The sequence below is a fragment of the Patagioenas fasciata genome, chromosome 10, assembly GCF_037038585.1.
Source record: "Patagioenas fasciata isolate bPatFas1 chromosome 10, bPatFas1.hap1, whole genome shotgun sequence".
In the NCBI taxonomy this organism is placed as follows: domain Eukaryota; kingdom Metazoa; phylum Chordata; class Aves; order Columbiformes; family Columbidae; genus Patagioenas; species Patagioenas fasciata.
The window spans coordinates 7,561,548-7,585,374 of NC_092529.1; the positions used below are offsets into that span (position 1 = coordinate 7,561,548).

Here is a 23,827-nt window from a genome sequence, read left to right on the forward strand (position 1 = left end):
TAGCTCTGCAACTGGCAGGGCACCATCTCATCGATGCAAAGATGATAACTTGGTATGTACCACCTGATTATGTGTCTCAGACTTAATTACTGCTGAATGGTGGCTGGAATTTGCTTGGAACCAGACCATGAGCCTGGCAACTACCCAGGGTTATGTGCCAAGAATCTCTGAGATTCCTCTAACAAGCTTAGAGCAACAATTTATCCAATCAATCTCAGATCTTAAGATTATATTTATTTGTTTATTTATTCTTAAAGGGGCACTTCGGGTGTTCAAACAGATAAAAAAAATCAGAATGAGTTCCCTAGATAATTTTCATCAATAAATGCAAGAAGTTAAAGTAATAAAGCAATAAAGCAAATTTGTTTTAGACCTTCAAGCATAAACTTAAGATCTCCTTCCCATGATGGATTTGTCTCGGAGGAAGTTAATTTGGGAAACATTGTACTGCTGATATCCTAGGCTTGTGTTAATGCTTATCTGAAACGTTCAAAGAGCTGATGTGCTGGCAGGTATTTTTCCCCATACCTAGCCAGGAGCATGAAGCGATATATCGGTTGTTCCAACTCACAAACATCTTTCATGCTGTGTCTGTCCTTCAGAATCACTTCTTGTGTGCTCCTTCTCCATCTGAAGGACGATTTGCTTCTGTCCAATACCTCCAATCTGCAGTACTCAGTATGACAGGGTGGAAAGAAGATAAAAAGGGACTGCATTTTTGTTTATTTCTTCCTCTTTATCACTTGCTGCCAACTCAGTGTCTTGCATTCTTCAACTCTACATTTTGGTAACATGCACTCAGTTCTTACTTCTACTTACATCTGTATGACTATGCAGCTAAAGTAAAAATTTAAGCCAGTTTATAAAAAACAAACAACAAGACACCTCTCTTGGACCTAAAGAGAGTACAATATTAATACTTTACTGTTTAGAATTGTGTTTGACAGACTGCATTCTTTAACAACTGACTTAGTCAGGGGACTATGCATATTAGCTTTTTGTGATATATATACTACTTAAAAATCTGCAGGTAAGTGGAATTACATAAATACAAAAAAATCCAGTCATCAGTGATATATCAGTACTGAAAATCATTGCTTGGTCAGCCTCAAAATATCCAGGAGAGCAAACCAACCCCTGTGTTAGTTACGTCGGCCTCGTTCCCTCAAGCTGAGGTTCCTGTCCCTGTCCCAGCTATAAGACCATCGTCATTCCAAACACTCTACAGAATTAGTGCCAGAAGGAATTTATAAGGCTGATGTAAATGGTGGGTGACCAAACTCCACTTCCAAGACACATTTCTCTCTCCACTGACGAAAGAGGCAGCCATCTACAAACGGGGAACCTTGCTTACACACGCAATATTAAACAACTCTGGATCTCTTTATCTACTTTGTTGTGAAGATACAGAACAGATTGTTTAGTCTGTAATCCCTAATCATGCACTGCATTTTCTGCCTTCCTACATAAAATAGTAACTCACTGAAGGATAGGTGCCCCAACTATACCTTTTTCGGGGCTTTAAATGCTGCAATCATTTTCCACCTATGTTCTGCTCGCCTTCATGGATGGTTACACAAGTTCATTTAGATCTTCAGGCTGGGAAAGTACCAGCTTTCACTATACCTTTTTGTGAACATCCCTCAGAGTCACCATGTTGTTTTATTATTTTACACAAAGGGATTTAGAGTATTTTAAAAGCATGAGTTGTTTTTAGAGTGACAGGAACTGTATACCCAACTGGCAAATTTGAGTAAACAAGCCACTCAACATTCACTAAAATTGTGCTGTGAGCCTAGTCCTTTTTACAGAGAGCTGGGCAACGAAAAACCTTCCACTTATGCCACAGAGCTGGCAGAAACTTAAAGTAAAACCCTGTTCAAGATAAAGAAAAGCTTAAAAAAATGCCACTTAAGAACGGTATTCAGGACCTGCACTTCTTCACACTAAGGGGAGGCTACTGAAAGTATTGATATTGATCAAAGGTTTAATTTCCCGGAAGAATGAAGATTCAGTTCAATTCACATTATTTGTAAATTTGTGTCAAACAATAAAAGTATTTGATCAAAACCCGAAAGGTTACTTTGAAAAGTCACATGTTATTTCTTTGTTTTTAAATTAAGCATTTGATTTTTAAATTCCTAAACAATATTTAACTTCAAAATGTAATAATGATAGTAAAAAAAAATAAAGGAAAACAACTCTTTAAAGTAAAAAACCCCACTTTTTGAAGCTGGAAAAGACTGTTAAGATCATTGAGTCCAACCGTTAACATAGCACTGCCAAGTCCACCACAAACCCATGTCCCTAAGAACCTCATCTCCGCGTCTGTTCAACCCCCTACTGGGATGGTGACTCCACCACTGCCCTGAGCACCCTATTCCAATGCCTGACAGCCCCTTCTGGGAAGAAATTGTTCCTCAGATCCAATCTAAACCTCCCCTGGGGCAACTTGATGCCGTTTCCTCTCACCCTGTCGCTTGTTCCTTGGGAGAAGACACCAACCCCCTCCATGCTCCAAGCTCCTTTCAGGCAGTTCAGAGATCAGAAGGTCTCCCCTCAGCTCCTGTTCTCCAGCTGAATCCCCCAGGTCCATCAGCCTCTCCCATCACACTTGTGCTCCAGCCCCTCACCAGCTTCATTTGCTCTTCTTTGTACACATGCAATACATCAATATGTGAATGCAGAACTTAAGCGCAAAATCATCAGGACCTAGCTTCTGCTTCACATTCTTTACAAATTCAGCTGCGCTTGCTTAATTCAAGTGTTCTCTGAAAAGCTCATGTGGCTTGACAATAAACAAACAAAATATTTGTGAACCTGTATTCCAAACTGCATCAACATCTGACAATTCCCTGCCAAGTTGGTAACAAATTTACTCAATGCATTTTATTGCCTCTCTCTTTATGACAGTCAGATGCTTTCTTTCCTTATCCTTACTTACAGTCCTAGATTGAAGTAGTGGTGTTTGGTTGGCACTGGTGTGATAAAACACATGACTTCCCCTGTTCTCTGATGGCACAAAACGATCTTCCAGCCAGGATTCCAGTGCAAGTGGTCACAGAATGCTCAGTTTATTTGAGCTGCAGTGTTTAATGCAGCTGTCTATAAACATCCAGATGGGAAAATGTGTTAACATATGGAAATCTAGGACTGTGAACACAGTCAGGGAAGGTATCTTTTAAAACATTATTGACCTTTGCATGAATTCTGTACTCCAAAATTTTCTGGAATTTAACACAGGAATAAATTCAATTCTTAAAAGACCCTTATTTCAGAGAAAATAATATCAACTGTATCCCCAAGTAATGTAATGAACCACAGCAGAATGTGAAGAAAACATGTTGACTATCCCATCCTGTCATTTATCCTCATGGGCAATTTGACGATATAACTTTAGTGTGTATAGATATGTGTGTGTGTATAAACGTTTTATAAAGCATAAGAAACAATCATGCTATGTTAAAGTAGTCAATAATCAATCCAACTTCAACGGCCTAAACAGAAACTATGGTAATCCAATGGAGTTACTTTATCCATAATGAAGGAATAGTCCATAACTGCCCATAGACATTCAGAGTAGAGAGCGCCAGAAAGTTACTTGATTTTTTCAACAGTAAATAACAGATTCTCTGCAAGCTGCACATCATTCTGCTAACATAGTAATCTTATATTTTTCCTCTTTTTCTCTCATTCCTCTGGAATAACAGGATCAACAAGAATCCTGTAAGCAATTCTTAAAATAACTATATTTTCCAGTGACTCTATTTATATGGCATCATATACTCACTTGTGACTGTCCCTGAAATACTGTGGACTATTTATTTGCTTCACTTACTAATTATCCCCACTGTGCACAAGGTCCATTGTTATAATTATTATTATTATTATTATTCCATCATCAATATCCATATAACAGTATTTTTGTAACAATTTTCGATGTAATCTGAAACAAATTAATTTTTAACAACAGCTTTTCTCCTGCTAGGACACTCGATTTCTAGAGCAGCTGACAGGCTGGAGCCATCGATAGTATCCACAATTCTTTAGCTGTTCCAGAAAATGTTAATTTATGCACAAAGTGGCTCTCCAAGTTTATCTAGTACTTCCTTTTGGGTTCCATCATTGTAAACAGTGAAAAATCTCTCCGTGTTACGCCAATACACTGAGCTAAAGTGTGGATCCTGTCTCCCTCCAGTGGCATATTGCACTAGCCATAAAGTCCAATATTAAAGAGCAATTAGCGTCTCCCTGAAATTCAGATGATGTTTCTCCATTGCCAACGTTGCCAAGGGGTTGCAGGGATAGCTGGAAGAGATTTCATGTGGTCTCAAAGCCCCAGGAAAATGATGAAACGATCCCATTCTTTAAACAAGTCTCTTCTAACCGCCAGAATCTGGTGTTGCCTGCTCAGCTTGTTGTTGCTTGAGTAGCAACAGCAAGAGACACATGGGAAAAATCACAGGGAAAAGGAGGCAAACTATTTGTTCAGGGCTTGAAATAATTCTCTAAAGCAATAACTGGACTTCTAAAACCACACTTGCTACATAAAAAATAAGTCGCAATATTATGCTGTTGAAAATAACGGAGTTGTATATTGAGGCAATTTAGATTGTGCCTTTCCCACAGCATACTCGAATAAACCTAAAATCTTTGCACAATGTAATAACTGGGCCATGAACAATTACTAAGCTGTTCCATGCACTGAAGAGAGTAATTTTTTGTCATAGGAGATGACTTGGAATGTCTTCAGCCCATGCCTTTTGAAATCTATGTGCCCAATTGCTGTACTACAGATCTACTGTGAGAGAGCGTAGTATGTACGTTCCTTTGAGCACATGAAATGCCACGTGCTCCCAGGTTTGTCTTCAGTCTTTCTTTGTGGAAAAAGAGAAGAATATCTGTCCCAGGAGTGATTTATGACTTTGTTAAACACCTCTGCCCTTTCAGCAAGAACACTGCATTACAGTAATGTGTTTGTCTTCCTATTCTTTAAAACCACATAAACAATTGGTAATGCGAAAGCCACAGTACACAGTCAAATGAAACAGCTCCTCATTGTGGAGATTAGAAACTGCACTGTAGGGCAAAAGGTTTCTAAACATTGCACTACTCTCTGTCCTGTGCTTATGTTAAAATTTCAAATCTCAATAATTTGTAATGATGGTGCAAACAACAGACTTTGAGAAGCAGTAATTATTTTTCAAGTTTATATTTAAAAAGTTTGGGTGGGAGTTTACTACTTCGCAGCAGTATGAGAGCCTCACAATCAACAGCAATATTTTTTCCTTTCATAGAAAGAATGGTTTGAAATTTAGTTTCCATATCAAATGAACCAAGACTGTTCATTCAAAGATATACGCTTAAAGTGGGAGTTGTAGTTAAACAGACACTAAATCCAGCTAAGGATTTTCATATCCTATGGCCATTGTACGAATTTCTGGCATTTCACTCTTTTTAAAATTTACCACAACTCGCATGTGTGTGTATCACAACTGCCTGGTTCAGAAAGTGAACACCTGACGAAGCAAACAATACAGAGAACAGGAAGAAATAGGTAGGAAAAAGAAGAATAAGTTCCATAGTTGTTAACAGAAGTGCCTGAGTATGATGAGAACTGGACATCATCCTTCTCTCAAAACTACTACTTTTCCGAAGTTTGTTTTGTTTATTTTTTTCCTCTCTCTCCTTTTTTTTTTTTTTTTTTTAATGGCTGCATGAACTCTTATAATGGTAGGAAATGCAGTAAATTGCTCAAGGTTTACTACTGTTAGTGGTATTAAAAGGTTGGTAAGATTTCGGACGTGTGACCCATCTCTGAAGCATTTTTTCAGGTGCTATGCTTGAAAACTAGGCTTACCATCCAGCATTGGATGCATCCTGTGCAGCCAGGTTTTCATTACACTGCAAGTTCATCACTTGTCATATTCCAAACAAAATATTCTCTGGAAATTAGATATCATTTCATTGCCAACATATAATAGTTATGATTAGTATGCTTAGATACAGTACGAATCTAAAATCCCCTACTCAGGAATCCATACAGTTCTTGTGATTTTCTGAGGATGAAACCACCCCAAAATGAAATCACTGTTTGTCTTTTGGTTTTTTTTTGGGGGGAAAGAAACCAGAGCCCTAACATTTCTGCTTAAAAGCAACAATTTCCTTGACCTTCAAAGCCAGGAGAGAATTTTTATATTCTTCTGCATTTGAAAACATGAGCTTCCCTCGGCCTCGAGGTGGCGATACAATTGTGAGAGTGGCTTCCAAGGCTGCATGTACTGAACTCGAATCAATCTGGGTTATTTTATTTCTTCTGCAGTTCTTGGTAAAGAAGCAGAGTGGCATTACTGCTGCAGCTCCCATCCCTAAACCAACTCTGCATTATTAAACATTGGAAATCAAACATTAAGGGAATAAAAATTCTCAAATAGTTTTCCAGTTTGGATTTTCAGAATAGGATTTAAGAAAATATCATCTCTACATCTAAACAGTCTTTCCAAATGTCTCTCACATATATGCAGATTATAATTAGCCTAATAGCAACTGCTTACAGTGTTGGGGAGTAGCATCTATTTAAATGTATGATTTCACATATATGCTCAAACATACTAATATGATGTTAAGGAAGGCATGAATAACAAGCAGAATAAACTCCTGCTAATCTGAAAATTAAGGGGTATTTAATGAAAACTATAATTTTCAGGAAAAAAAAAAAAAAGGTGCATTTATTCTAAGTTATTTTCTACCAAAAAAAAAAAAGAAGTTTTCCCTAAAACAGCTATCTAATGTACTAAAATGTTCTTTTTCTCTATAATATACAGACCATGAAAACTTAGCCTAAGTGCCACACAGAAAAATGCAGGACAAACTAAACTTTTGAGACATGCGGCAATGTAAGGAAGAGAGTCATGTTTGCCGTGTAAGTGCAAGGGTTTTTTCAGGTTAGGTTGATGCTCATTGCTGTGCATTCTTGGTTTGCTACTTATTTTCAAGAAGGTCAAGAAGATCCAGGGAGCTACAAGCCAGTCAATCCAGTTTCAGTGCCAGGGAAACTTATGGCTCCCTAATAGTTGACGTCTCCTAGCTGAGCTCCCAGAGGTGAATTGCAGAAATGTTTCTGCCATCAGAGGCTTCATTGCAAGTTTAACACTTCCTCACTGCAAGTAAAATATCAGACAAAATTTAAACACAATCCTAACTGTGACGGCTCAGATCTTCCTGTGCCTTATATGTAATTTGCCCTGTCATTCAATTATCATGCTTAACATTCATATGAGAGTATATCAGAGATAAAGTACAACCTGTCTTCTTTCCACATAGAAATGTATTCTCATGTGAAATTCAGTCACAAATCCAGATGAAGTTTGTTCAAGACTTTGGTAAGCACCAAATGTTCGGAGGAGACTGCAGTTCTGGTTATGTTGACATATTCATCCCTACAGCTGCTATAATGAATATCTTCATTAAAACAATACTTTTTTTTTTTTTTTTTTTTTAACAAGCACACAGTAACTCAGGCACCTCTTAGCATACAAGCACACAATAAATAATAAGGCTTTACTTCTATTTTCCTCCTCATTTTAAGAATCCACTGCTACATCAGGGTTTAAAGTTACACACGTATGCTTTCCAGATCTTTTACCATAACATTACTCCTCGATCCATCAAACTGGTACATCTGCTAGTCCCCAACTGACTTAACCTTTTCCCTGCACAAATGCTTGGAAAATCATGTTATGAAGAACTAAACATTTGCCTAAAAAAGGAGCAATGAGTACCACACATAAGCACAATTACATATTAAGTGACTTAACTCTGTTGAGGGACAACCAGAACCATATTCTGAGTCAGACTCACACACAAAACCCATAGCAATCCTATTAACTCTGTAAAATACTTCTTTCATGTGAGCTATACCTCAGCAAGGACCTCATATGTAAGCTATAAACAGCACCTATATATTCCAGATTGGGGCAGGACATATTTCAAGCTAATCTGAGCATGAAGGCTATAGAGACCTCACTGTTGATGAAACAAAGCATTTCTGAAGTTTAAATATAGTACTCCACTGTTATAATGAAGTGATTGGTATGAGCTCTACAGATACACAGGACAAAAGGTGGCATTTTCAGACCAAGAGGATTCAGTCTGTTGAAAAGATAGAATATAAAAATGAAATAGAGAACACAGCACTTGAAAGCTAAGAGGAGCTGAAAAGAAGATGAATAGCTGCTTAGAAAGCTATAACAAACCATGGAATGCAAATTACACAAAGACAAAAGATTCAAGAACTTCAAACTAAAGTGAACCCTGAAGAGAAACTTTATTTAATCCACAGTAAACATAGTTGGCCCTGTGGCTCAAGTACTGCTCCCCTAATGCACACACAGCGCTCTCCCTGCAACACTATTCAAACAGACCTCCAAACCAGGAGGAAAACGACTCTGCTAGTGCACATGCATTATGCTTTGATATTGCGGAGAAATCCAAACAAACAAAAGTAAAGATGAAAACTGGACGCACAAATGCCGAGGTTGTCTTCAGTTATCCTACACTTGCTTTGTGGCAAAAATCTCTATGGCAAATTTTTTTAATGCAAAAATTCATGGTTTTGAACATTATTAAGTTCTACATTTCCATAAAACAGAAAATGTCTAATTATTTGTCTTGTTACTGTTGAATTGCAATTAAACCAAACCAATGCCATTTTACTTTTTTTTTTTATAATAAAACAAGATGTGACAAATTCTATTTCTAAGACTGAGAAGCCAAACTTCCTTTATTTCTTGAAAACTGACCAGAGATCCCACCTGTAACTCAGAAATATTCCTTCAAAAACCACATTGATTATTCCAAATGAAATATTTCCATTTCAATGAAAGAGCATTTTTTCAACACAAACATAATTCTCTAAAACCATTTCATAACCCATACTACAGTAAAGTTATCTGCATTAGTGTTCACAGTATCTGTTATGGTCCACTCTGCTTCAGCTTCTTTTCTACAAGGAGGTGCATATACTAAGTACGTGTAAGAAGTACAACAACGTGGCAGCTAAAGCCTTGCTGAAATGGAGAAGAAAGTTGGCTCCTTGAAGCAATCCATTAAAGCCTGCCCAAAATACATTCCAGCATCAGCTGAGCTATATATGCAGGACAAACAGGCACACACACACGTGTCTTTTAAGTGCTTTGTACTTCACAGGCTTAGACTACTACTATGTGCTTTGGAAATTGTCATGGCAACAATGTGTTCCTTTACAAACGGAAACAGTATAGTAAATAAGCATGTAAAACCCCTTGTAGCGTGACAATAAAGTTGCTTAAGCTTGCAAGCTCAGCGACAAACAAGCAAGGGTCTCAGTGGCATGTGAAAAATCCACACACAGGGCAAAATCCTGCTCTCACAGGCTGCTGGACGAGTGAAGGGATCAATGTTTAGGCAGCAGCACTACCTCCTATTCATCGAGGCCAATAGAGTCCACAGACCGAGGAATCACCATGGTGTAGTAGGAGAAGAGTACTCAGGGAGTGCTGCTTCTGAAGGCAGTGGGTAAGTTTAGTTGTCACAACCACCCAGCAGGGTGAAACACTAGTCAGAACCAGGCAAAAAAAACGGATACCATCCGTGTTTTCACATAAGGGTACAACACTCAAACTCCTTGTCTCTGTTAAAATGAGCTAGGACGCAGGGGTTGGTTCACCTGCAAGTGGGCTGCCTTGCTAAATTTACTACTGCCCAAGTCTATTATATGTTGCAAATAAATACCTGGGAGCATGTCAGAGAATTCTATTGTTTTGCTCTGTTACTGCGCTTAGGTCTCCAGGTGACCCAAGGCCACCTGTGAGCAGGTAGCTGTTGGAAACCATCGCACATCACTAACAGTCTAACACCAGTGCCACAACTCTTCTTGCACTTCCCAGCCATGCTGACACAGAAGGAGGGAAACGTTGAGCCCGAAAGGGGGAACATGATTAAATTTTCACCTAAAATTTTCAATATTTTAAATGAATCTTTTTCTTCCTGGCTGTTTTTTTCTATAGAAATATGACTTGTTTGAAGTGAACTTTACATGAGTCATTTCAGACACTTCAAGGAAGTAACGTGAAGGGTCCCCTCTATTTTCTTTTGCAAAAACACACATTATCAGTAAGCAGAGGATAAAAAAATATTATGCTGACACATCTTCAGTAAGCAGATTAAAAAAAAAAAAAAATTTTGACAAATATTTCCAACCTTGCTTTTTGTCCTTTTTTTAGGGTCTATTTAATATTGTAATAGCCTTAGGAGTTACACTGCATAATGTATTTTACATTGCCAAACCACTTAAGTAAAACGCTGTCTGCAACCTGTCAGGTTTGTAGAACTTGTGTTATTTTCCCTCTTTGATACTGGGCAAATGATACTTAATAACTGTTTTATTGTACTCATCTGTCACTGAAAAAAAATCAACTAGTCCAATATTTCCATGTTCAACTCCACTCTGAAAACAACAAAAAAGACAGTTCCTGGTTCGAGTACCTCATTCCTCCTTGATTGCATATACAGATTTCTGGTTAAAAGACAACAATCATCTGAATGATTAATTTCTCTACTAATCTTGACTGAGATTTAGATTTGGAATGAACAAAGAACTGTAAAATGGATACGTCTTGGTTAAAATTGGTCCTGTTGAAACCACTGACAACGCTCCTGCCCCTCCGTGGCATAAGCAACAACTGCAACTGAATACTTCTGAAAATTCCAATTTATCGACCAAGGTTACTTTTCGACTAAAAGAATAACACACCCCAACACACGCAAGCAATTGTGGCTTTAAAGCCCTATCCACAATTCCAAATCTCTGACAATGAACGACAATCCAGCAATCACCTCTATTCAATCTTTAAAAACCAAGAAACTCTTGCAGTTTTTCCCAGTCAGAGAGGAAAATAAATCCACAGACCATGGTCCTACCTGTGGGTCAGACAGCCGAGAAAGGTCAGGGTACAGGTAAAATTTGATCCCTTCAGAAGCACCTGGTAACGTTACTCCACGAATCAGAAGTATCATCAACATGATATAGGGGAATGTGGCTGTTACGTATACAACCTAGTAAGAAAAAGCAAACATTAGAAAAATATTTTCTTCCAGCTACAACAAAAACACCTCATTTCCACAGCCAGGAGTGCTTTTCATACCCTTGTTCTTGCAGATTAATTTTGTCTTGGAACCATATGCCCTTCTAAGCTATTTCTGTCTTGTAGGAAAGACCAACACTTTTTTTATAGAGAGAATGGGAAGTTCTCTTTAGATTATATTATTTACTCTCTCTTTTTGACAGGTAATGGGACATTATACTATAGTGTACCTGTACACTATACCAAACAGAGATACAGGGAAACTGACTCATAATAGCAAGTAAGTACTTGCATTGCATTATATCCTATAATAACATGTACAATGAATTGTCAATCACTTAGTTATTACTAAACTGTCATCTCCTCAGACTGTTTTGCCTGCATGTCTGTGTTTGAGGAATAAACATTTTGTCAAGCTTAAAAGCTAAACGCTATGTGTATCTCCTTGCCATTTGCTATAGCACCCTGTTGACCCAAAGCACCTTCAGGCAAGAGTTCTGAAGTGCTCAAGTACAGCAATTTCTGTTTTCACCTGTATAGCCACATTTTTTTCAGAAATCAGTTTGTTCTGTGCATGGAGAGCAACCGAGTTTCTCTGGAAACCTGCAAGAAGTCATGCTTTGCCATGGAAAGATTAAGCAAAATTGATCCCATTTTACAATCCCAAACCTGAAAGCAGTACCTAGTTACTCAAACTTTGAGATAGATTAAATGATAAATTCCAAGTTACTATAAATATTTACTTTAAATAATAACATACCTTAAACTTAACTCTCCATAATTATCTACAGCCACTTCTGCCTCTGCAAAGGAGGTATAAAATATGCTAATATGCAATGATACTCTCATACATCTGCCTTGTACAAGTCAAAATTACTTAATGAGCTACAAGAATGAGGAAAATCATTTGGTGAAAAATATAACCTGTACAACCCTCAAAAATATTCATTTTAAATTCAAGAGTTCATTACATGCCTCATGGCTATGTAAATGAAACAGATACATCAGTGAATGCACCCATGAAAAGATTCTCAAACACATTTTCATGACTGATGAACTGAATTTTGATTTGGGGACCATGCTGAGTATTTATCCCAAACATGAAATCATCTCATGGGTGCCTCAGAAATGGAGGAACTTACAATCACATGGCAGATCTTTGAACGTTTCCAGCTGCCCAAGACATGTAGACACTTCACTCTCACTGACCCTAACAGGTGCTAAGTGTCTGTCTATCTTTCAGGTGTCTTATCCCTCTTGAAAACACAAGCCATGATTTTCCCGTGGAGACAACCATTATGTTCCTACAGGTCTCAGAAGCCTGAATTGATGAATTCATAGGTCAGTAAAATACCACATGGAAAGCTTTATCCCAATGATTACATTTATTGTCATTGATTACTAGTGGAAATGCAACCTGATACAACTGGCTGAGTTCAAACAGACCTTGTCTCAAAGAGACTGCTCTCCGTATTTCAGTTCCAAATAAAAATGGATCACCAGTTAATGAGAAGTGAAAAAGAAACAGAATGGACCCAGTCTTGCTGAGTCTTATACTGGCTAGAAAGGAGGGAGCAGCCAGCAACTGCTTTTCATGTTTCTGTATTTAATTCTTTGCCAGCTATTTTTCTCAACAACTTCTAAACCAATAGATGCTTTTAATACAGGATAACCAGCAGACATACATTTGATGACATGGAAGGTATTGCACCCAAATATCTGTTACAATAAAGAAGAACATTTCATTGCATCATGCTTCATTAGTTATACTGGTTTGCAGCCTGCTGTATTGTGCATCCTGCCACTGCCTTGAAACATTTCACATCAGTAAACAGACTGTAACTTGGTAGAAGCAGATTTCTTCTCAGGTTCCTTTGGGTGTACATCCTCTCTCAGCTCCATCAGGGAAGAGCTGAAACCACTCATCCCTATGCCCAGGAGAGGTCAGGTAAAGACACCCTTGCACAGGAGTTTGTAACCCCGCAGTAGCCATCCCACCTTCTAGGGTTATATGTCGTGGTTTTCTGTTGGCTTCTCCAAATGCCTCCCACAGCCCACCCATGTGCTTAAACATTGTGGCAAGTATTAGAACCACAACCTCGAGCATCCTTTTTTATCATGAGGATAGATGTGCCCCAGCTTTAGAGAATGAGAACTCTCCTTCCCGGTTACACTGCAGAAAGAGGGTTATTCAGATTGGATATTAGGAAACATCTCTTTGTGGAAAGGGTTGTCAGGCATTGGAATGGGCTGCCCAGGGCAGTGGTGGGGTCACCATCTCTGGAGGAGTTTAAAAGACAAAGATGAGGCTCTTAGGGGCATGATTTAGTCGTAGAAGTTGGTTATGGTTGGAGTCGATGTTCTTACGGGTCTCTTCCAACCAAAATGATCCTCTGATTCTATAAACAGATTGCAGTTGGCTCAGCACTTCTGGCAATAAGCAGTAATGCAGAGATCCAGAACAACAAAGAGATACCAAGGAAGCACGTGTAGGAAAGACAGACCCTTCCTGAGCCAACTGACACTGTTGATAATGTTTTGGTGTTAGTGTTCCTACAGCTAAACAGGCTGCTACAACTGCAAGCTTCTCTTGTACTGCAACAGGTACGTGCTGTGTGTGCAGGGAGGGGAGAAAAGGCCACCACTTGTAGGTGGTATTGGAGTCTCCCCATGTGCTGAGCCACTTAATTCCACTGCACCCCGTGCATCAGCTGCTCATTTTCTCATGCTTCCAGGAGCCGAGGGAGGAAGGGGCCTTTTAGAAATCAAATGCCATTATTAGTATCATCATCACATCTGTAGGCATTAAAAGTTTCCTGGATTGTTTTCTTTTCTTTCAACACATCAAACCTCTCTGAATATAAATGTGAACATAACTGTTTCTAATTACATTGCATCCTGTTTTAATTGACTTAATTGCTTGGTATGTTAATTTGCATTCCAATACTCAAAATGCTTTTTTTTAAACCCTTGTCAGAGCAATGCCAGTGTTCAAGCATTTGGAAACAAGATAAAAATTTCTGGCATGCTAGTTTTTGCATCAAGTTCTCCTATTACAATGTAATTGAAAGACAATTTACAAAGATATTTAGACATACAAGTATGTGGAAAGGGGCATCTAACAGCTCTCAAGCATACTTAGGTGCTTAACTGAAAGTATATAAGGACCAAAGATCCTGAGAAGATATTTTGTTGACTGCCGTGAACTTTAGGTACCAAAGTATTGCAAATAAGTACAAATAAAGGGACCTTTAAATACCAAAACCTTAAAAGACGTAGATGCTGTGCCACTCAGGGTTAGTTATGAAGCTACCTAGGTACTATGCAATGATGATTTAATGAGTAAGGCACCATGAACATCTTGAGGACTGAACTAGCTGCCAGTTGGTGTCTTTTCAAGCCTAAGTATCTTGAAGTGCAAATATGGTGTATACGTTCAAATTTGGCTACTGGGACTGTTGAACACCTTGTCCTAAATGAAAAGGTCTTTTCTGAACATTCTGGCCAGATCACACTGCAGAGGTTTGAGTGAAGGCGACTTGGCTTGTAAGAAAATGAAGAAGAAATCCATGATAAATCCATTGGGAATAAGGAAGAAGCCCTGCATGTAAGGAATTGAGGCACACATTCACAGAAATCTAAAAGCCTAAAAACGGATTTCTCTGGCTATATCTACTGCACAACACACCAGCCTGATGTTCACATACTACCCTGCAGCAGCTCCTTAGCAGATTGAGGCCTCAATGGGAAGCAGTGAACTTTAACCCTTTGCTTGGCTTGTGCTGAGAACACAACTAAACTAGAATTCACTGAAAAAGCATGACTTTCTGAAGCTAGGAAGCGGAGGGAATTCTTTCCTGTAAGCTGCAATGTTCTAGCTTGTTTGCACTAGAATTAACCAATTGCGTTTTATAAATGGAAGGAAAGTGTTTAACTTCACTTGATGCTTCAAAAAATTTCTGGCTTGCTAATCCTCTTCCCTTGAAGTCCTCTATTGCTCCATTAGGCTCGAAACCCAAGCAGTATCAATGCAAGAATTGCCAGCAATTTGCCCAACTCACGATTGGAAGAGTTATGTGGAAAACAAGACCTGACTCCATGCCCTGCTCATCCTCACCTTTCATTCAGTGTTTCCAGCCTACCGGCCAGTCATTTACCCTATTTATTTCGTGGACACTCTGACCATGAAGAACTAGACTGAGACCAGCAACTTCCTTTGTGAAGAGGAGACTGCTGAACAATCCGCAGATCTCAGTGACGTACGAGGTCTATCTACACAGGATAAATCAAATTACGCTCACACTGCAGCACACTCTCATGTGGAGAAACAGCTTGGGAACCAAAATTTAATAATCTAAGTGATGTGACAAGGAAAAGAAGAATTTTCATCCTGCTTTACAGTGTTGATGCAGAAGGTGATATTAACATAACAATAGAAATGCAATTATCTTGCTACTGTCTGGAAGCTCTGGTGTCTTCATAGGCACACCCACTTATCAACAATTTGGGCATGATTTCCATCAACATTTTAAAAGAAGAGCTCTACGTGCCACAGTTAACCCAGACATCTTGACTCCACTAATATTTTTCCAGTTTCACAAATTCTAACTTCCTAGATGTTAACAGCAGATGATAAGACTATACAAGATTTTCCTTTTCAACTATCATAGTGTGCTGTGAAATTTTCTATACATCACTGTTTGGAAAAGAGTCTTTTGCTGGTAGAACACTATAGCATCTACGGACATGCAAATGACAACTGAAAAGAGATATTTTTGACCTTAACTGGATGAAAAAGGGCATAGAACAGTACAAGGGAATGACAGCTGATTCACAAATCTTTTCGAAGCATGTTCATAGAGGGAAAAATTGCTATCTACCTACCTTTCAAAGCTAAAATTTCCTATGTGGAAAAAGAAACTAAACCAAAACCTCAAAAGAATACCAGGTGAGTGGATTTGTATGATTGGGATGGTGGAGAGGGAAGCAGAGGCAGCGAAAGGACTGATTTTTCTAGATCAGATGGATGTTTTACAGATTTATTCAGTATCATCTTCTGTTTATCTTGTTTGCTTATCCACAGAAGGAAATTTGCTGTAGAATAATCTTGTCAACTGTCCTGAACCAGATGGCTTACAAACTGCAGAATTTCTTCTAAGCTACAAAATAATCATGTGTGAGTACAGACAGTTTCACTCAGAGTAGAAAGAAGTTCAAAACCCAACAGGTAAGAAAATCTAATGGGATTTGAGATCTGAGAAATAAGTATCAAAGAGGAAAAATATCACTAAGAATGCAAGATGAGCCAGAAAATGTGGGTCAGGAGAGGACACCTAATGAAGGTACGTAAGAACCTTATTAAAAGCACAATGAGCACAGGAAGCAGAAGATGCTACATGACACAAGAACAGCAGAAAGGAATCAACACTTCTATGATAATACAACATCCCACCAAGGTCATTGGCTGAGACACAAAAAAAATCTGTATCTAGCAGAGCTGTGGAAGTCTCATTTTTATCAATGAGGCAGTGAAGGCAATAAACAAATAAATAGAAGTCTGAGTCAAGCTGAAGCAGCTTCCTTTACAATGAAATGAAAACAACTGCAAAATTCATTTCGAGTCAATACCAAAAAAGAATTACATTCTGTGTTGGCATTCTTTGTACTGAACGAGTGGAAGGGAGATACCCCTCAACTGAAATATACTTTAATAAGCAAAAGTCATTATTTATAAGTCTCATTTCAATATGAAAAAGTTTCCTATTTTTTTCAGCAAGAGTTATTCTTTACATTTACATCTGACTTCATGAACTCTCCAGCACTTTCCAAGTTCCAATCCAACAACATATTATGTGTTCAAAACTCTGCCTACCTGCTGTCAAAAGTTCCAAAAGGAGAATAAGAAAAACAGTGGAAGTTTTGTCTCAGTGCTGAGGACCCTAGTGCTCTTATAGCCTCTACCAGGCAAACCCGGAAAACAGCTAAAATTGGAAAGCAATGAAATAGTGCCAAAGGCAGACGATATCAGTGCATTGCGGCAGCTCACATCCCCAGCTGAAGTGAGTGAACAATTCACTTAGCTATTTCTCACCATCAATATTCCTCAAGCAGCATCAAGTTTTCTAAATATGTGTTACTTGAAATTATTTCCCAGCTAATTAGCACAGCTGGTTTTATTTCCAGATTGCCCAGGACCATTGAAAGCAAGATCTGGCTTATTTTTCCTAAAATTGTTCTTCAAGCTTGTTATTTCGACGGGGTCTACAGGCCTAATTTTTAATAAAGGAAAAGTGCTGCCTAGATCAAATGCAAAGCTAGATTTCCATGTATTTGTGAAAACCCCCTAATTTAACAGCTACTGCTGCCCCAAAACATTCATTTGTTAGACCACCAAGAGAAACCAAAGAGAAATGGTCACAAGTATGGCCTAAGATTTCAAGACAAATATCCTGGAACATCTTCACTGCAGAACTGGTGCACTTCACACCATGCTCCCAAAACACCCCAGCTCCTTGCTTATCCCTACTGCTCAACTCAGTGTTTTAATACACCAGAGTGCACAACTCCCCACATCTCCTTCAGAGAGGAACCCTGCTCTGTGAGCAGAAGGGAGTTTTCAGTGATTCTGCAAACACTGCTCAATCCATACAACTGGAAAACAGAGATGAAGCAGCACTTCTTGGAATAGAATTTCGCCTCTGTGCAAACACAATCAGTAAAGCCCAGTCATGGAGAACAGAACACACAAAAGTGCCTATATAGCATGTAGAAGCAGTTAATTTTATTACATTATTTAAATCAGTTATGTGAGCACCTGCATTTAAGCACTAAATAACGGTGAGTGTAGATAAACAGGTTCCTTCTTCAATTGACCATATGCATGTACAGCTTAATAACAACTTAATCACTTACATAAAATGTGACAACAGCTTCTAAAAAAGTGGTACTGATCATAATACATGGGCTTGCTTCTCAGTCTCCAAAAGTGTATTGCCCACACTCAATATTCATCCTATGCTTACCAACAGCCTGAGTGTCCTCAGAGGAGTTATGTTGATAAAAAAAGGATGCGACCATTCTAAACACTAATACGCCTAAGAGTGTGCTATCCATTTACTAGAAAGTGCGCTTGTCATGTTAACACACTGTCAACAAAGAATTCCATCAGTTGTAAAAGCGCTATGCCCAAAATAATCCCGTGAAGCAAGGGAAGGTCTGTACTGTAATTTTGCAGAATACCTTTAGCAAAATGAGCACTACAATTCAGTAAGCAGATACAGGTCTCCCAGTGTAAATACAAAAGAAGCAATCCAATGATAAAATCAAGGGTATTACTGTCCCTAGTATCTAAAGGTGTGGTGGGGTTTTTTGTTTTGTCTAGGGGACGATGTTTTGTTTTGTTTTTCACTCTGAAGAAGATATTGAATTAAATTCATTACTTTACCTCCACCATAAATGGGCCAGCCTCAAACCTGAATGCCAAATGAAATTATAGGATCCTATAACTCCTAATATCTAAAAGAATAATGTTATTTTTTGGTTAACATTCAAGTGCATAAAGAGGAAGACCTACCCTTTGGCTGTGGGCAGAGAGAGGAGGACTGATCAGGAGGAATCAAACTTCAGCATCTTGGCTGGGCTCATTACTGCAAGCAAAAGTGTTTATGCAGAGCTCCCATCAAGTAGGGAATTCGCAGAGCCACAAATATCTCAAAATCAAAGACTGCTATTTAATCAAGTAAAAGTCAACTTAAAAAAAAAAAATCAATCAGGAAGGATTTTAAATATAAATTAGGACTAATTAATCAACTGAGGGCTTTTTTCATTTTGAAAAGGTCTTTAAAAAGTTCAAGCTTTCATAAATCAATGCTGCTCCTTTTCAGAACCTTCCAGGATTTTCAGACTTCTGAATGCCATCTAGTTTGCATTTATACACAACAAGCCAGAGACTGTTTTTAGTTACTTATATGCACAGAAATGTGAATTTTGCAATGGCTGTTCCTGATATAGGAAAAGACTATTTCTATGAAAATAATTAACAGTGGGTCTGAATTATCCCAGACTAGCACCTGAATTTCCAGTTTTGTTACTGAGTTTACAAAGGCAGAAAGAGGGGACTGATAAGGTACCAAATGAACTTGATTTCTTAGCTACTCTAGATGTGCCTTTCAGCTCTCACTGAAGGCACCAGTCAGTATGTTTTGCCATATTCTAAAAATATCTAACCTATAAAGCAGATAATACAAGGGTCAAACAGGACAGATCGTTTTCCTGTCACGCAAAATTTTTGGCCAACTCTTTCCTCCGATCCAGAGGACAGCAGAGGTTTGTTTGGCCTTTTTTTGCTGGAGAACATGAAACTGGGTTTTCCAGATGAGTATTGTTCTCCTGCTCTGAAGAATGACTAGTTTCGGTGAATCGACATTGTCCAGTGAACTAGAGCTTGACCAGAACATTATCATCTCTGAGTCAGGTTGCTTGTTTGTCTTGCTGAATTTTCCTCACTTGTCTTAAAAAAACAAAAATAACCCCCAAAGACAAGGTTTCCTGGCTAGATCTCCTCCTCCTTCATGTTGCCCCAAGAGGTAAGAGATGCCAGTGAACAGATATCACTATAGCAAGTACACCAAAGCAGCCCAGCTGCACAAAGTCCTTCACTGGGAAGAAGTTAGGAGGAGAATCAGATGCTGTAAGCAGCATATGAGGTGTTATCAAATAAATACATTACTATGTTAGAAATTTTAAATAACTGCAAATATTAAAACCGTATTAAAACACAGAACAGCAATACAGTAAGAATTAGGAATTTCCCCAGAACTTTTTACCAAAACTAGTCACACATAAGTCTCTTTTTGATATGTAGTCTTTCAATTTTCCTAGCACTCCAGCAGATATGTTAGTGGCCATGCCTAAATGATTTATCAGTCAATTCTGCAGTTTTCTGAGAGTGCCACAGCATTATTAAATCTTGTGTAGTAAATGCTGGAGAAAAAGTGATTTGTAAACAAGCAGGCAAAAAAGACATCCTTATAGCACACGCGTATCTCTTATTTCTTTTGATAATTTTTGTAATAATGGAACTGTCTTGTGTGTTGGACTGGATGACCTTTAATGGTCCCTTCCACCTGAAACCATTCTTTGATTCTATTGGGAGGTTCAGGATGTTTATAGGATAATAAAGAGCTTAGCATTTATTATTGAAAAAGGTGTGTGTTTGTCTACCCACAGGATGACAGCCAAATTTCTGTCGTTCACTGAGAAATATAGGCCCTTATCCCCATGGTGACAGCTGAGCCATGTATTCGCCATTAAGCATTCACAATACTACTTGTGTATTAAGTATAACAATTATCAATAGAAATACAATAAATAGCCTTACCACCTAAACTAACAATTACCCTTATCCTCCAGACCCTAATTCTCCAGATTTCTGTTCCCTATAGCTACTGTATCTATTATAATGCAGTTACTCACACCTTTATTTTATTTAAAAACTTATTCCACTGTAACTTCCCTACTAAAAAGCATTTAAATCTAACCTCTAAATCACCTCAAGGCTGACCTGTAGGACACTGATCTGTGCTGCAACTTGTGTTTTTGAGCTGAGTTTCAGTCTCAGAAGAAGAGGCGATGCGATGCTTAAGAAAACAAGAGGAATCACACAATAAAGATAATGGGCTGGAAGACAGTGTGACGTAAGAGTATGTTACTGCCACAGATTTGTTTTTCTGTCTTGGGCAAATACTTTGATATCTCTGCTCAACAGTGATCTCTGTCTGTGATGTGGATGTAAAGGCAAACACTTTGGGGAACAGAGGCATCTCACTGTGTTCATCCAAGACTTGGTACGCTGAGATTCTAACCTCAGAAAGGCACTCCAAGAACAACTGACACACAAACCAAGCCAGAAAAACACTTGCTGACCTTAACTACAATTGGTTACCACACATGCAATGAACACCTACTCACAGGAAATAAATGTGTTTTCATTACAGTTAATTCTGTGCATCAGACTCTTACAGCAGCCTTACACTTTCTACATATGACACAATCAAGCTTATACAGAATGTTTTGAGATTTATTCTCTTTTTTTTTTTTAACTACACAAATTTTCCAATTGCCCAGCAGCAGAAGTGAATAGTGTGTACGTGGCAGCCAACTCGCTCCTCAGGGCTGTGTTTTCATTACTAGCACAGCACCAGTAGCTGCCCAAAGCTGCCTTTGTTGCTCATGTAGCAATTTATTTCACTAAGCTTTCCCATTCTTAAGGCTGCGTTTGGATTCAGTCCATGTTAGTTGACACCGGGGTGGTATACAGAATTAAAGTTTGTAAATCTCACAAGAGCCTTGTAAACAAAACTTCCACTACAAAGACATCTTTACATTGTAGATAAAGCCAAAAATCTGGCCTATACTGACTGCAGAAACTACAGAGCCTGCCTTCCCGCTGGCTAGAATATGAGATAGTACTAACCTGTGCATACAGTGCCATGGGTATGGATTCCTACAAACTGCTTTGTAAATCGCTAAGAATGAATCAATCTTGAAGCTATACAGATTAGTAATAGCTGAGGACAAACTACCTGGGTGAGAATAGGGGATTACCTGTATTCAGCTGAAGAAATATGAACCATCACTAAGAGACTCAGCACTATAAACAGATGCCAACTCTCATATTTCTGAGTTTGAGGGACCAAGGAGATACTTTGTAAGCTCTTGCCAAAAGTGCAAGTGGAAGGTGCAAGTAATATTCCAAATACATAAACTGAGATCCAACAAAACCAGCATCTATAGTGATTTCTCTACACACATAAAGAAACTGAGGCATGGGCAGCCACACAAACATTTTTGTAAAACATAACATCATAAAACCTCCAAAGTTACAAATCACGGACACAAGCAGTAAGTTATGCACTTGAAGGAAAAGTTTTTAGCCCTGATAAATGTGCATCAATAATGAACTCGGTAAAAAGAGCAAGTTATAGTTTGGCTCCTGTTTGATGATGTTCTGTATGGCATTGTTTACTGTTTATTTTCATTGGGTGGGGGAATAAGACAATTGGTAACGAAAGGCATGTTCTGTGAAAGGAAATAAGAAATATGAAGAGGTTGTATAGGGAGAAATGACTGAAACTAGTGCATTTCTAAAGTTTTTGGTTGGTTGGTTTTTAGTTTTGTTTGTTTGCTTTGTTTCCTGAGGTTTTTTGTTGTTGTTTTATCAGGTCACTGTAGGTATTTCTGACAAAGGGCTAAAATTGCCTGGCAACCTCAACAGAAAAAATAAATGTGTTACCTTTAGAGCCAATCAATGCATTTCTCCTATAGAGATGCCTCAATGTAATCTGCCTTTTGGCTTCATCTGTAATTTTTCAGCATATTTCGCTGCATTACTGCTGCAAATATCATAGCCAGCCTTCCACCCTTTGCCCCCTGTCCCTTCCCCTGTTCATTCATTAGGTTGATAGATCAGGTGGTTTCTCTGCCCACAAACTCACATCTGCATGTGCCCTGAGCTGTCCTCCAGTGCACTGGAACACGCTTCTGATTGTTGTGCTGGGGACCAGGGTTTAGATTCAGTCTAAGTAACTATTCATATGAAAGTGGATTTCTGCTGTTAAGGTGCGGCTGAGAAGGAATGAAATCACCAAGATACAATTTTTATTTAGGTTTACTATTTGGTACTTTCTCCAGCTGTTGAACAGAAGTCCAGAAAAACCACTAAGAGGTAAAAAACTCTCCTTTTTTTAAACAAATCTGAGGTGTCCTTAAACGCTCAGTGTGCAGGAAAGTGAAAAAAATATTGCAGTAGCTGTTTTAAAAGCTCACACAGAGGAGGCGGATAGCAGGAACTCTGCATGCATCTCATGAATGTTCTACTTTCCCCCTTTGAATACAGAGATCAGTCTTGGACACAGTGTTAAAGCCTCGCCATGAAGGGCTATTCTTTGCTATTACTTCAGGCTAAAACAAAAGACACTTCAGGAGATACAATCATTGCTGCCTAGTTCCTTTTCCTGGGCTCCTACAATGGGCCCCAGTTTTTTTTTTTTTCCTTCCACACATCTTTCTCTTATTTTTTTCTTCTGTCCTTTTACTCTTTCTTTCTGCCTCATTGAATCCATTAAGGCCTTTACATAGCCTGCTATTGAGAAATAAATTTTCTTTGGGACTAGTGACTGAGTCTTAACTGCTGGCAAGTAAGGCTTAACTCCTGATGGGAGAGCAGAGAAAATAGAGGGTAAAAGGTATGAAAAGTCCATCTCTGAATCTGAGGTCTTTGAGCAAACGTTGCAGCATCTTGCTAGTAACCAGCTCAAAGAAAAGGTGAAGGGTTTAGAGCAGAAGCCATATGACAGGTGGCTAAAGTCACTTGGTTTGTTCAGCAGGGAGAAGAGGAGGCTAAGAGGAGACCTCATCGCAGTTACAGCTTCCTCACAAGGGCAAGAGGAAGGGCAGGTGCTGAACTCTTATCTCTGGCAACCAGTAATAGAACCCGAGGGAATGGCAGGAAGATGTGTCAGGGGAGAGTCGGGTTGGTCATGAAGAGGTTCTTCACCCAGAGGTGCTGGACACTGGAACAGGCTCCCCAGGGAGGTGTCACGGCCCCAAGCCTGACAGTGTTCAAGACAAGACTGAACAATGTCCTCAGACACACGATGTGAACTGTGCAGGGGCAGGAGTTGGACTCAACGATCCTTGTGGGT

At 38.8% G+C, this 23,827-nt stretch overlaps 1 protein-coding gene across 1 annotated transcript in view; it reads right to left on the reverse strand.

Annotated features, from left to right (window-relative positions):
• SLC6A11 (solute carrier family 6 member 11) overlaps window positions 1-23,827 on the reverse strand; it is an 87,983-nt gene that overhangs the window by 37,495 nt on the left and 26,661 nt on the right. Inside the window, exon 7 of the mRNA XM_065845536.2 lies at window positions 10,960-11,094. Coding sequence (XP_065701608.1) covers window positions 10,960-11,094 — 135 coding nt within the window. The remainder of the gene's footprint in view (window positions 1-10,959; window positions 11,095-23,827) is intronic.